At 43.3% G+C, this 14,351-nt stretch overlaps 1 protein-coding gene across 6 annotated transcripts in view; it reads left to right on the top strand.

The window, feature by feature from the left end:
* LOC139263202 (spectrin beta chain, non-erythrocytic 1-like) overlaps nucleotides 1–12,810 on the top strand; it is a 451,700-nt gene extending 438,890 nt beyond the window's left edge. For all 6 annotated transcript variants that reach the window (XM_070878931.1, XM_070878934.1, XM_070878933.1 and 3 more), the window contains exon 36: nucleotides 8,568–12,810. In XM_070878931.1, the coding sequence (XP_070735032.1) occupies nucleotides 8,568–8,753 (186 nt within the window). In that variant the 3' untranslated portion in view covers nucleotides 8,754–12,810. The remainder of the gene's footprint in view (nucleotides 1–8,567) is intronic.
* Nucleotides 12,811–14,351: the final 1,541 nt, after the last annotated feature.

The raw sequence follows: 14,351 nt of genomic DNA, 5'->3' as shown, positions 1-14,351 counted from the left end.
TATCACAGCCTAGCACATTAACATGAAAATCTTATTAAAAGTGTGACGAGCCAGGCATCTCCAGGTATAGATACAATTAATATGGAAATAAATCTGTAAACACTGTTAACATAGAACTTCTGAATGCAAATATGACAGCACATACAGTTGTAATCATATAAATGTATATGAAGTGTGTTATACTAGCCATTTGGAATTTGCTGAGCCTCATTTTGTATCTGGCTTGCAACAACTAATTATTAACAGTTAATAGTTGCTGTAGTTTCATTCAGGTACTTTCTGAGAATGTATGTGATTTTTCCCTATTGTCGTTGCCTACAATGGTTCATTTGTCATTTAATTTCTTTAAGTTGGTTAGAGAAATAAATTTTCTCCTGTACCCAGCAAAGTTAATCAGCTTGTATGGCCGACCACCTCTTTAAATTATACTCCCAATATGTAATAGCGCCAATGCATAGTCTTGTACCCAAGTAGCCTGGTATCTCAGCATTGTCTGTGAGGCCCACTAAGAAGTTGCATACTTACGAGAATGTTCTTTTGGATTAAAGTCCATTAGTAATGTTGCTTCTGCTGAAATAAGTTCTGAATATAATGAGTGATCAAGTGTCAGTTGGAAGTTTTGATTCAATGATCAAAAGTTTTGATCAGGTTTCTCTTAAAAAGACAACACTAGGTTTATCTCATAATCAGAAATTGAGTCCCCACGACTGAGCGTGATGTCTGGATTATACTGTAGAGATTTGTACACTGCCATTGCAGGCCAAAAGGCCTTTGAATTATTTTACTGGTCCCTATTTTCAGAGAGAAAGGTGGGTTAATTTTTGCATTTCCAAGTCATTTTTTCTCATAGATAAATAATAAAAATTTAGAAGGATCAGATATCAGACCACCATGCAGTGTTAGACATTGGTTTAGCTCATGGTGTGGGGAGGTGCAATTGGCTGCCTAACAATGCGAATGGAGTAAGGAGTGGATCAATATTTGGTTATTAATGGGATTGAGAATTATAAAGGAGAAGTAAAAACGTGTCCTTGTATTGTTTTGCTGATGATAATATCACACCAGGGACGACAACTGATTTAAAATGTCGCATGTGGTATTTATTAGATATTGTGGATGCTTGCTCAATTTACTTTCGGGATGGGGACATGGAGGCCAAAATTCAGGGTCCTGGGAAAGATCATTACCCGGATTTTCGGCGGCCATTCGGCAAAATCGACTGGCCGCCGTGTTCCGGTCGATTGGCTCCCCTGACGCATTTTCAGCGCAAGAGTTTCCTCGGTGGTGCGGACTTCTCTTCCGCTGCAAGCTGCCAACTTCCGCTGCAGTGCGGGGCTTGCGGCCGTAGTGATGTCATCAGGGTGTGGACCACTGCTGTGCAGTCACTCCACCCAATTCAGGTTTAAAAAGTCAGCTCTTTGTTAGACAGTGCCCCGCCACCTTTTTGGGTCGGTACACTTTGCCGTGCTACTCGATACCACTGGAGGAGGAGAACGGAGGATTCCTGCGATCGGGGGTATTTTTGGTGCAAACTTTTTCAGTTCATTTTGTGCATTTGGTTAAGCTGCTTGAGTCGTGTTCATTACTTTTGGGATGGTTTTGAGGACTTTTAGCTCTCACTGATTAGTGGAGGCCTGTAGGCCTCATTCTGTGCTCCACAACGGCCTGCTTGTCAGAGTCCAGCATTCACACAGAACAGGGGAACGCCTTGTCCACCTTGTCAGGTGCAGGGCGGCATGCAGGGGAAGGCGGTGCCGTCAGCAACGGGTAGAGAGGCAGCGGGCAAGGAAGGCAGCAGCCATTGCTGCCCAACATCCAGAAGGGCCTGCAGATGGGCACAGACCTGCACGTAGAGAGGGTGGCCAAGAGGGAGATGGCGAGAGGAGGAGGGTCAGATATGCTGACCCCCTGCATCACATACTGGGCCAGGAGCCTTGCCAGCAACAGCCTGCAGAGGCTCCCGAACATGAGGAGGAAGAGGGAGAAGGCGATCATCCAGCTGCCATGGGAGGTGGCCAGCACAGACCTGGGGGAAGGTGGCCCTACCGTCAAAGAGTCTACAGATATCAGTTCTCTTTCCTGGAGTTCAGTGATGAGCATTGCTTGCAAAGGCTGAGATTTAGAAAGAACATACTGAGGGAGCTGTGCAATGTTCTGCACCAAGATCTCCAGCCTCACACAACGCTCAGGACCGCTGTGACCATTGAAACCAAGGTCACCAGAGCTCTGAACTTTTATGCTACAAGGTCTTTCTAGTCTGTGACTGCTGACATAGCCAAGAACTCACAATTCTTTGCCCATCGCTCCATCCGGCAGGTCACCGATGCACTGTATAGGAGACGAGTGGACTACATCTCCTTTCCGATGACCAGGGAGAAGCAGGTCGAGCGGCAGGCCGGATTTGTCCAGATTGCAAGATTCCCCAGGGTACAGGATGCCGTCGATTACACAGACATTGGGCCTGAGGGTGCCACAACACCATCCCAAAGTCTTCATCAATAGGGAGGGATTCCACTCCCTCACTGTGCAGCTGGTGTGTGACCACTAGTTTAGAATCCTGGCACTTGATGCCAGGTCTCCAGGCAGCAGCCATGATTCATTCATTTTGCTCCAGACCAGTGTGTCCGCCCTCTTCACCAGGCCAAATCAGGATTGTGGATGGCTGCTTGGTGACAAGGGATATCCCCTGTCCACTTGGCTGCTGACTCCACTGTGGAACCCAGGACAGCGGCCGAGCATGCCTACAATGACGCTCATTCTGGCACCAGGTGCATCATCGAGCACTGCATTAGGATCGTCAAGCAGAGGTTTCGTTGCCTGGACCGGTCTGGTGGCGCCTTGCAGCACTCTTCTGAACGGTCTCCATCTTCGTGGAGGTCTGCTGCATGCTGTACACCTGGTCTTCATGAGGGGCCAGCCGCTGGAGGTCGAGCCAGCAGTACCACCTGATGAAGAGGCGCAGGAGAAGGAGGATCCCCATCGCCACCCAGCCGAGAGGCATCATCGCCATTACAACCCTGCAAGGGAGGTGCAGACACGTCTCATTGCTGCTCAATTCACAATCTCATCCCCACATGACCCTTCAGCTCCTACTTTCCATGGCCATCCCAATGAGTGCCTTCATACAGAATTGCTCACTCTCAAATGAAACACCTGGCCAGATATATGTGCAAAAAATAAAGATTTATGACATGATGCAAGTCAGTGCAAAAAGACAACAGAACAAAAAACAGTACTAGAAACTAACACAAAAACATCATTTTTTTACCCTTGTGCATCTCCTTATAACACCTTTTACGCATGCTATCCTAACACTATGCCTAAGTGTCTCCCATGTGGCTACCTCATGGGTCTGGGAAGGCTGTTGTGGTTGTTGTGTCGGAGCTACAGATATCCTTGTCGGACGCCCTCGACCACCTTTGGGCCTGGAAGGACCGGGTGCAGACTGGTCAGCACCCTCCTGGGAGGTTTCAGTCTGGCTTGGCTGGGACGAGGCCATACGTGGAGGCACTGGCAGAGTGACGGGTCTGGGGCCAAGAATGTTGTGATGCTGAGAGAGCACATCATTGGGATCCTGGTCCGGAGGAGCTGAGTCACTCACTGGGGGCGGCACATTACCACCACCACCAAGCTGAGGGAGGTCAGGTCGGTGCTGTGGCGCGACACCGGAAGGTCCCCCGTGGCCTGTGTAGGACCCAGCCGCGAACGCAACACTGAGGTGTCAGGTGGCATCCAGCTGAGACTGCATGAGAGGAGTCAGAGTCTCACAGCCAGCAGACATGGCAGCAGTTTGACATTCCATGGCAGCAATAAGACGCTCCATGGCAGCAATAAGTCGCTCCGAGCCTGTTGCCCAGAGTGCATAAAGAGCATTCTGAGCTTTCAGGGCCATGGCCATCCCCTCCAATACAGCACCGATGCACTCATTCCCTCATGCCTGTGCTGAAATGGCAGCTGCCACATCACCTGCAGGTTGCAGCATCACAGCTGGATCCGCACGGTCACTCTGGGAGTCCACCATCGCCTGCTCACTGGCAATGATGGGCTCCATGGTGTGTGCAGAACTGTCGACTATGCGGGAGGCAGACTCCTCCACATTCCTCATCACTTCCACCAGCCTCTCTGGCACCTTGTCAGTGCCCCCAACATCTGCGAATGCATGGCCTCCACCCTTCTTTCGTAAGCCACAGCATTGATGGCATCATCTGAGTCCTCCTCAGCAGAACTCCTGTGTGGACTCGCCCCCCGGAGAGACGGCACTTGAAGTTGCTTAGCCCTGTCACCATGCTGCAGCCCGCTAGGCCCCGATGTAGCACCCAGTGCAGAGCCCTGTACCACATCAACTATATCAGACCGCGCACTCCCAGTATCTGAGCTGGCGTGTGTGGGTGGAAGCAGTGACGTGTGGGTGCCATCAGTGTCCTTCTCTTCCTCTTCAGTCACATCCCCAAATGATGGAGTGCTCTGGATGCTCTCAGCAGGGCTTGACCCTTCAATGTCCTCACTTAAGATGTCTGCTTTGATGTGGTGAAAGGTCTCATGCAGGCCTCCAGCTGGTCTGCGCAGCCTCTCCTCACTCCCCACTGTGCTGGATGTGCTGCCACTCGGTCTGTTATCTGCAAGCATAAATGGGAGAAGGGCTGCCATGAGGGAGAGGTGGGTGATTGACGCATGGAGCCTGCAAATAGCAGACTTCCAGAAGGAAGGGTACAGTAGGTGCTGGTGCATTCAAGGAGAGAATGCATTAAAGGAGGGTCATTCACTTAGCTACATCTGCATCAGCAGTACCCAGGCCTACAGGGAAGGCACCGTGTCCACCCAGGAGCGCCTCAACCCTCTCCTCCAAAGGTGTGAGGACCTCGATGCCTGCCTCATCATCACCAGTCCTCCTTTGCTCGGCTCTATAATGAGCCAGTTTGGCCTGCAAAACAAAGAATGATTGGTGAGTACCACTGTGATGACGTATCAGAAATGATACACAAGTTTTTGTCCCTGACATGCAGCTGTAAGTGTGAGATGAAAGAGAGCCTCCATTGCGAGAACACACACACACACACACACACACATTATATATATATATATAATGAGTTGTCAACAATGAAATGCTGCTTCAGTGACTAAACAGTGAGGATGGGAAATCAGAGAATGTTGAAGGAGAGGCTGGCAGATGCAAGGTCAGCAATTGGTGGAACAGGTACTCACTTTCATTACACGGATGATAGCATTGAAGCGTTTTCTGCACTGCGTGGGAGTCATGTCATGATGGAGGTACCCAAAACCTCCCCTGCAATCTCCCTCCATGCATTGCGTAACTACCTCACGACTTGGTCTTCCCACGTCGGGATAAATCAGTTTCCTACTGCCCTCGACACCCTGCATGAGGTCTCCAGCTCGGCATCAGTAAGGCGGTTTGCCCTCCTTGGTCCACGAGTACCAGCCATCCTGCAATCTAACTCCTTCCCTCCTCAGGGCCTAGCTGCTAACCCTTTAAGAAGGCCAGGGAGCAGCTGGCTCGTTATATCCACATTAGCAACATACTGAATTTCTCCGTGGTGATCCCGCTTCAATCAAGAAACCCACACCGCTGAAAGCTGGTGTTTGCCACTGCTCCTTTGCGCAGGACGCCATTTATTTTCATGTTGAATTTGGATCGCAAAAATTTCGGCGGTGATGGCTCCAAAAAGTCGGGAGGCACGCAAGCTTTCTTGCGGACCTGAATTTTGGCCCCATAGTCTGTGAAAGCAATGGGCTTGATTCGCAAAATGGTGTGTTCTTGTTTTTTTTATGCTCTCTGTGTGAAGAATGAATCACCAATCTGTGATCTATTCCTGCTAATGTCTTGTATGACCACACTGCCCCTGAGTTTTGACAGATCTGATGTAGCTCTGATTAGCTACAGTTGGTGGGAAACAGCTGGCCCAAACATTGCCACTTAATTATGAATCCTAAGAGTGATGTTGTGGAGAATGCAAATATCCTGTTAGTGTCCATTACTGGGTGCTCGAAGAAGGCAGAGGGCAGAGTCTTATCTTGCCTATTTGGGATTGCTTAGTCCTGTCATTACATGTGAACTCTGTTAATGTCTTGGATAGAGTCAGACTAGATACTGCAAGTTCAAAGTAAGTGTGACCGTAGTCCTTTATTACAGACCTCAGAGTGCCTCTCCAGCCTGTGAGGCCTCCTTATACACAGGTGCTCCCAAGGGATTGTGGGATCCCTTGGGACTCCAGGGGATAAGCTCCTCTGGTGGTTAGACATGGTAATTATAGGTTTACATACAAAACAACACTCCCCTCCCCCACCCCCCCCAAAAGTCAATAGTGTAACTATTTACAATGTGAGTCGATCTGCGGCCTTCCTTTCCCTGGTTGGTCGTCTCGGTGCAAATGCTGGTGTTGGTGAGTCGTTTGTTGGGCCTTCGCTGGGCTGCTGTGCAGCTGGCCTTGCTGGACTGCTCGGGGTGGTGAGTCTTGCTGGGCTGCTGCGGGTGATGGGTTCTGCTTCGTGGTGAACCGCTGGGTCGGTTGCCACTTGTGTGTGTGTTGGAGGGTCAAAAAAGATAGAGTCTATTGTGGGTTGTTCTGGATAGTGAACCTTCTCTGAACTGCCTCCAAAGCAAGTATATCCTTTCGTAAATATGGAAACTAAAACTGCACGCAGTATTCCAGGTGTGGCTTCACCAATACCTTGTATAGCTGTAGCAAGACTTCCCTGTTTTTATACTCCATCCCCTTTGCAATAAAGGCCAAGATTCCATTGGCCTTCCTGATCACTTGCTGTACCTGCATAGTAACCTTTTGCGTTTCATGTACAAGTACCCCCAGGTCCCGCTGTACTGCAGCACTTTGCAATCTTTCTCCATTTAAATAATAACTTGCTCTTTGATTTTTTTTCTGCCAAAGTGCATGACTTCACACTTTCCAACATTATACTCCATCTGCCAAATTTTTGCCCACTCACTTAGCCGGTCTATGTCCTTTTGCAGATTTTTTGTGTCCTCCTCACACATTGCTTTTCCTTCCATCTTTGTATCGTCAGCAAACTTGGCTACATTATACTCAGTCCCTTCTTCCAAGTCGTTAAAATAGATTGTAAATAGTTGGGGTCCCAGCACTGATCCCTGCAGCACCCCACTAGTTACTGGTTGCCAACCAGAGAATGAACCCTTTATTCCGACTCTCTGTTTTCTGTTAGTTAGCCAATCCTCTATCCATGCTAATATATTACCCCCAACCCCGTGAACTTTTACCTTGTGCAGTAACCTTTTATGTGGCATCTTATCGAAGGTCTTCTGGAAATCCAAATACACCACATCCACGGGTTCCCCCTTATCCACCCTGCTCATTACATCCTCAAAGAACTCCAGCAAATTTGTCAAACATGATTTCCCTTTCATTAAACCATGCTGACTCTACTTGACTCTATTATACTTTTCCAAATGTCCCGCTACTGCTTCCTTAATAATGGACTCCAACATTTTCCTAACGACAGATGTTAGACTAACTGGTCTATAGTTTTCTGCTTTCTGTCTGCCTCCTTTTTTAAATAGGGGACCGCTCCGTCCTTTTTCCCGCTGCGGCGTGCAAGGGCTGACCCCTTACCGGCAGCGACCCCTTCCCGAAATTGCCCCGCGGGAGCGGCACTGCCGGTCGGTCCCCCAGACAGCTTTTGCTGTCGGTACACTCTCCGTTACTTGGCCACCCTTAAAGGGGAGGTGGCGCTGCCGGCGATGCCGTGTTATTTTTTTTGTTGGCGACTGCGAGGTCGGGCTGACAATTATGGCCGTGCATTCGGGTTGGCAGCCCAGCACCCCCTCTTGGGTGCCAGGCCACTGGCCTAGCCAAAACCCTCCCTGGTGGCCCAGTGTTTGCCACTAAAGTGGCTGCAGAGTTCGCAGTGGTTCTCCCCTTTAACTGAAGGGGAGGGACATTGTGACGCCTCAGCACGCTGCAGCACATCCACGTTACGCTGATGTCATCAGCATAGTGCTGATGATTGGTCGGAGCGGTGGACCCACTGCACGCCCACTTCTGCCCTGCAGCCAACTGGAACACTGCCCCAAGGCAAAAGAAATGTCAAAGATGGTAGGTGCGCCTCGTTTGGGGCAGGGCTCAATATCGCCCCGCTGATTCTTGCTTCACTTCCTGTAGGTTTGGTGTCTGGCCTTTGCTCACCACTTTCTCACAGTAGCATATCAGGAAGGTAATGGTTACGGTGATTGAGCCTGTGTATCACTGCTCTGGTCATGCCACTCTCACAAACTATGTCTCTTGGGAAATGTTATTACAACTCAGCTGTGCAATGTGTCAAACCTGAAGTGGAATGATATGTGTCAGGTGTTTTACAAATGGGCACAAATCAAACCAATACTTTTAGCACTCACTTTTTTGGGTCACAGCGTTGGTACAAAGGAAGTGCTTGTTTATGTATTTGATGCCAATTATTGAACTTGAAGACATAATGGTACAGATGAAATGAAATACTTTGACATGCTGCGCCCTCACCTGTCGTGGTGCAGATAACCAAGTTGTTTTCTACATTAATGGACGTCTCTTTTACTCTTGTAGGAGGAGATACATAGCTGGATCCACAATCTCAACACGGCAATAGGAGAGTATGACGAGCCACAGAATGCAAGACATGGTGAAGGCAGGGCACATACCCTACCTCTCCCATCTGTGATTGCTCAAGAAACAAGTCCAGGCAAAAAGGACAAGGAAAAAAGATTCAGCCTTTTTGCGAAAAAGAAGTGATCATCGTTAAAATAAGAAAAAAAAATGTTTTAGTGCCTAACTTAAATGGTGGCAGTGCTCAAACTGCTCCAATGGGGGGAAACCAGTTACTGCAAATGTAAATATACATTTCATCTTTGTAGACAGTGATGAGAAGGCAACTTTTTTTTTAATTTACTAAAACCGTGCACGTCATCCCAAACAAGAAACTGCTGAGAATTATTTTTTAAATGATTTACAGTTTTACATGTATTTTGGCAGAAACTGCAACACATCTTTTCCAAAGTAAATTCTTACAGTTGTGGCTAATGGCCGAGAAATGCAAATTTAGATTAAATAGAGCTTTAAGATCACAGCGAGTTACCCAGACACATTCTTTGTTATTGAGCCATTACGTTGGTGACTGTTCTTGTATTAGGCTAGTCGCTCAAATATTCTGTGAAACAATTGTGGAACAGTGGGACTCCAGTAACACCATGTTTAAATTAAATTGCCACTACCAAAGAATATTTTTTAATAAGCAATATATAACAATTCTAAGCAGAGGCCAATTTTTTCAAAACTAAAATAAATTATGATATTGGACAGGTAACCATGTAAGATTGATAAATGTAATTGATTCATCTTGGAAATGGTTAAAAATGCCAGGTTTGTACTGTAAACATCGAGAGTTGGAGGCATATATTCTGTACATTTTGGCATGTGTTTTTGTAGTGTTGCCATAGATTATGTTTTAGCAAATTAAGAATTTTGTCAAATTTGTAGAAGCTTTTTCTGGTCAAACTGCCTTCATGGTGTAAGAGTTGCGACATAGTAACTATGTTTATGAAGATTTCATGTTCATTATTTCTAGAAAAATCAAACATGTTCTTTCAAGAAATCTTCAACAACATGTACAATGTCAACACACTCAGTGACCAGCAAAGTCGCTGTCTTTATATTTTATGTTTTAAAAAAAATATTTTTATTTGTTACCAGCTGTTGCTTGCAAACAAAGGGCTTTCTATTGAAACTGCATTCATATTTCTATTAACTGCATTCAAAGGCACAATCACTTATTTGTTTTCAAGATATTAAACATTTCCAACCAGGTGCTCTTAGACTAAATACTGTAGAAGCCCTCTCAGTATTTTAATTGAGTTAGGAATACCACATGAAATGAAATTGAAAAGAAATCAATATACACACAAAAAATGTGCTTGCTTTTTATTTTTGTTTCAATCATAATCTCATTTCTGTTTTATATTTTACCTGTTTGAATTTTTTCATTTGACAGTTTTGTCTGAAAACAATGGCAGGAAAATGTGACAAGCTATTATTATGCTTTTTAGGTATAATGTTATAATTTGTTTCTTGTTGATATAGCATTGAATTATCTATAGTTATATCAAATCAAACAAAATATATGCATTACCCCTGTAAAGTTGCAAATCTCAATGGGGATTTGTTTAGATAATAAAATATTTTTTTGCAGAAATAAATATAGGTTCAATACTTTGAGATCTTTTCTCGTACCTCATTGTTGCAGACTTGCAGTAACTAGTTTGGCCTTGAAAGAGGACCTCTGTACTGACTTCAGGCATTCTATAAAACAGCTGGTCCCTCAAAGTAGGATCAAATATGAATCACTATTATATTACTGGGACTGTCATCACGTGGATACTATGGCTAGGTGATCATTAAGACAACTTCAGCCACGATGAAAGAAAAGGTTTATTATGGCAGAGAGAATTATAAAGTGCCAGTTTGATCTAATGAGGTATGACTGGATCTATGGTAGACTACTTTGACCTTCAGGGATGCAACAATTACAAATTCTTTGCTGTACAGACATGTTTACAGAAGCTGACTTAAGATACTGACCCAACTAAACCGATTTAATTTTTAACCAGTGAATTTATTCTCAGCCTTTCTCAAATGCCTAATGATATCTCACCAGAACCTTGTTTGATGTGATAGGGTAACCAGGGTTCATAAAGAGCTAATCTCCTCTCATACTTCCTCATATACCTCAAGAGTGTTCAATGGATGTGCACATTGTCAGCAGGCTAAAAGTTCATTCTCTGTTTCCATCAGAAGTATTTATCAGGCGGGTGGTATAACAAAGGAAGATGATAAAAAGTTTATTACAAAGGTGTGTGGGGTGTGCAGAGTTGCTCTTGGGCTGGTTTGTATTTGGGTGACGCAACCAACCAGCAAGGAGCTGCAGATATCGCAGTACCTATTCTCTGATTAAGCTATATTTATATACAGTGTTCTGTATTAAGTAAAACTGAAAAATAAAAGCAAGAGTCTTCTCCTGTTAATAGGTGGCACTGGTGATCAGACACTGTTTTTAATAGTCATATATTTTTGGGGGCATAAAGCTTTCAGCTTGCCAAAATGAAGGATATCAATACTGGGCAATGGAATATCTTTCCATTTTCTGGCATGTAATATCAGTATCAAATACTCTTAGGTCAGCTTTATCACTGTCAAAAACTAAATCTCGCTCTTACTGCCCAATGAATGTGCCTTAACCCAACCTCAGAAGAGCATCTTATGATATGCCAGTGTGATTTACTTTCCACTTCTCACACCTGCCACCCTCATGGCAGCTCTTATGTGAGACTGCCAGTTTAGTGCCAAATTGTAGAGTTTTGTATTTGGAGTTTATGCCCAGGAGGAACTGGGTAAGGCAGCTTAATTTCATAAATGATGCTTGTAGTAAACAGCGACAGTCGACTTTCATTCACTGACTATGTGCCAGAGCTGAAACAGGAGAATGACGACTTATTACATGGACAAGTCTCCTTCATTTTTTCCCATTTCCTATACTAGACATTCATGTAGTCTTTGAGTGATTAAACCAATTTAGTGCCAAATTGCACATTGTACTGCAGAGCTGCTCCAACTCAGAACTAGGTTGTGAGTGCCCAAACAATTACAACCAGAAGAGAGATAATTTGTTCCACTAATCTAAGCTGGATTGAACCCAGTTTCTAGAGGGGAAAGGGCAGTGTGCTACACAGCCTCTTTCGCAAAAATCTTTAAATTCAGCAGGTTCTTGGTCCAAGACATTTTAGGTTTGACTTCAATTTCAGTTGTCATTCGGGTGGTCTGAGTCTGAAATCTAATCTGAACTTTGGAATTGCTCAATTAGGTTGGCTCTTTGAAGCCAAATTTGGGGTCAATGACAATCTAAAGGATTTAGGATTTAACCATCCAAATAACAGAGCCTCACAAATTCAAGCCTACAAGCTTTGTATGTTGCCAATTGTGAAAGGATGTAGGAAAATTCGTGTAAGCACCATTTTATCTCCTTTAACTTATTTTCCAGAGAATCCAGAAGAATTTGACAACTATATATAACGTGTAATTGCTTCATAAGCATTCTGAGATGCCTACAGTGTTGTAATAAACCTACAATCTATTATGCTCCCAGCTTTGAATCGGATAGAAAAACTTGAGTTGAACAGACCATTAAGCAAAATATTTAATAACCATTGCAAGCTGAATACATCAATAAAATGAAATATCTTCTCTCCTGAAAATATGGGCTGGGTTCAGTTTATATTAAGATGTAATCTTAATCAGCCCAGAGAGGAGGGTTCGAAAATTTGCACTCCTAGAATATCAGAAATAGCACTTTGCAAGTTTATTTTAGAAAATAATTGAAATCTCAGAGAAATTAATAGCAACCCAAAGCTTCTAATAAGCACTGAAATGTGTCAGATGCTGTAATAAGTCTTTAGTTAATTCATATCTTTAGTTAAACCTTATGTTTTAATCAGTTCCAGTCCCCCTATTCAAGCATGAAACATCTGGGTACATTAACTCTAACTCTAATAACTTAGCATTGCACACTTGTACTTGTTGCACTCCATGATAAAATAATCACACCATTTATTTCTCTAAAATCCCACTGTGATATGATCTTAAATATTGCTCAGTTTTATTAAAAACAAAGTCAGTAGACCTTGGAAACACTTTTTAAATTGTTTTAGAGACGGGCTGTAAATTGATTTCTGTTTTTTCTTAAATGTGTAGATTTGGTGCAGCAGTCCTCAATGGAATAAAACATCTTATATATTTTAATACTGCATTCACAGCTCACCTCAATTTATTTGACTTTTTCATCCTTTTGTTCTATGTTTTTGCTTTATGTTTTTGTGTGAAAGTGAACATGCTTGAATATTGGTTTTTTTGTTTACTTCTGTCCACTGAGCACTTCCAGGTGCAAGTTGGTAATTGGCATCTCCTTGTAAATGTAACCTTCTGAAAACCAGCTTCTCCTGGTGCAGCTGTTTTGTTTCTACTTTTCAGTGGTACGCACCCTTTATGCAAAATGGAGAACAATTTAAAGCTAAATGTGCCTGCCCTTGATTTAATTGAAAGCAGGCTTTTAGAACTTCACATTGACAGTGTAATGAACTGGTTAATGAATAACCTGGGCTGCAAGTGGATTGTGAATCATGCAAGTTAATTACAGCAGTTAACCTTACTTTTAAATTCCTGAAGTGTGCAGACTCCTGCTGTAACCCTAATAGGGCAGCCAAGGCCTTGCTTAAGGCAGAAACTGCACCAGATTTCTATTTTCAGTGTGGTTTCTTAGAATTAGGATTCCTGAATCAAAATTGTTTTAATCAAAATCACCTTGGTCGATAGATAAATAAATTAAGTTTCTTTTAGGCTGCTCAAGCATCATATGTTTGGTATGTTGTTACAGCCCTGAATTTGCTGAAATTTATATTACATAGCCCAACTCTATGTACTACAGTACGCAATTTTATGGTGGGCATATATTCTATATACATCACATGAATGACAATTTTTTGCTATTGCACAGATTTTAGTCAAAGTTCATGTTAAAATATTCACTGAGTACACAAATTGCCTCTGCCACTTAATCACTTTAAAAAAAATTTTAGTTACAGAAGTAAATTAATTGGAATGAAATCTAAATAAAATTAAGGTTAGCAGTGTAACACAAAACTCATTTGTTTAGAAGTGTTATTCAATGGCAAACAAGACAGAAAGTTACAAGTATCAGAATGTGGCTTTGTACTTCATAAGCTGAAATAGTATTGTTACTAAAGTTTATTTTGTTGTCCTTAAAGAATCTTATTTTTACAATATAAATTAAACAATTATATAAAATGCATGAAAATAGAGGATTAACAATTGAAAATTGGAAGCCCAGCTGTAATATGACCTTGTGTCACCGATTGGAACAGTTCACCAATAATAAACTCAAAAGTGCTCAAATTTCATGACCCAAATTGTATCTGAATCTTGAATTTCAAAAGCTTACCTCTGAACAATTGTTCTCATGCGCTTTATAAAAATGATAAACCTTACAATTCCATTTTTATTGGATTGCCATATTATAATTCAGCTTTAAGTTGTGCACAATCCAATTATTGCTGAAAGTAAAAGCTGGGTTGGCGATGAAATTAGTTTAGCTCTATTGCTTTGTGTAGCTGTGTTGATCTTCAGCTTGTGAAAGGTTACACACATTTTCTCTGCACAAGTAATGTGTTCATGGGCAGGATTCAAAGTAACCAATGTCGCTTGATCAATTGTTCATCCACGTTCCTTGTAAAGGTAGTTTAATAAAAGTTATATTTATGGTAGACA

This window comes from Pristiophorus japonicus, chromosome 4, assembly GCF_044704955.1.
Source record: "Pristiophorus japonicus isolate sPriJap1 chromosome 4, sPriJap1.hap1, whole genome shotgun sequence".
NCBI classification, from domain to species: Eukaryota; Metazoa; Chordata; class Chondrichthyes; family Pristiophoridae; genus Pristiophorus; species Pristiophorus japonicus.
This window is presented reverse-complemented; position numbering and strand designations above follow the sequence as displayed.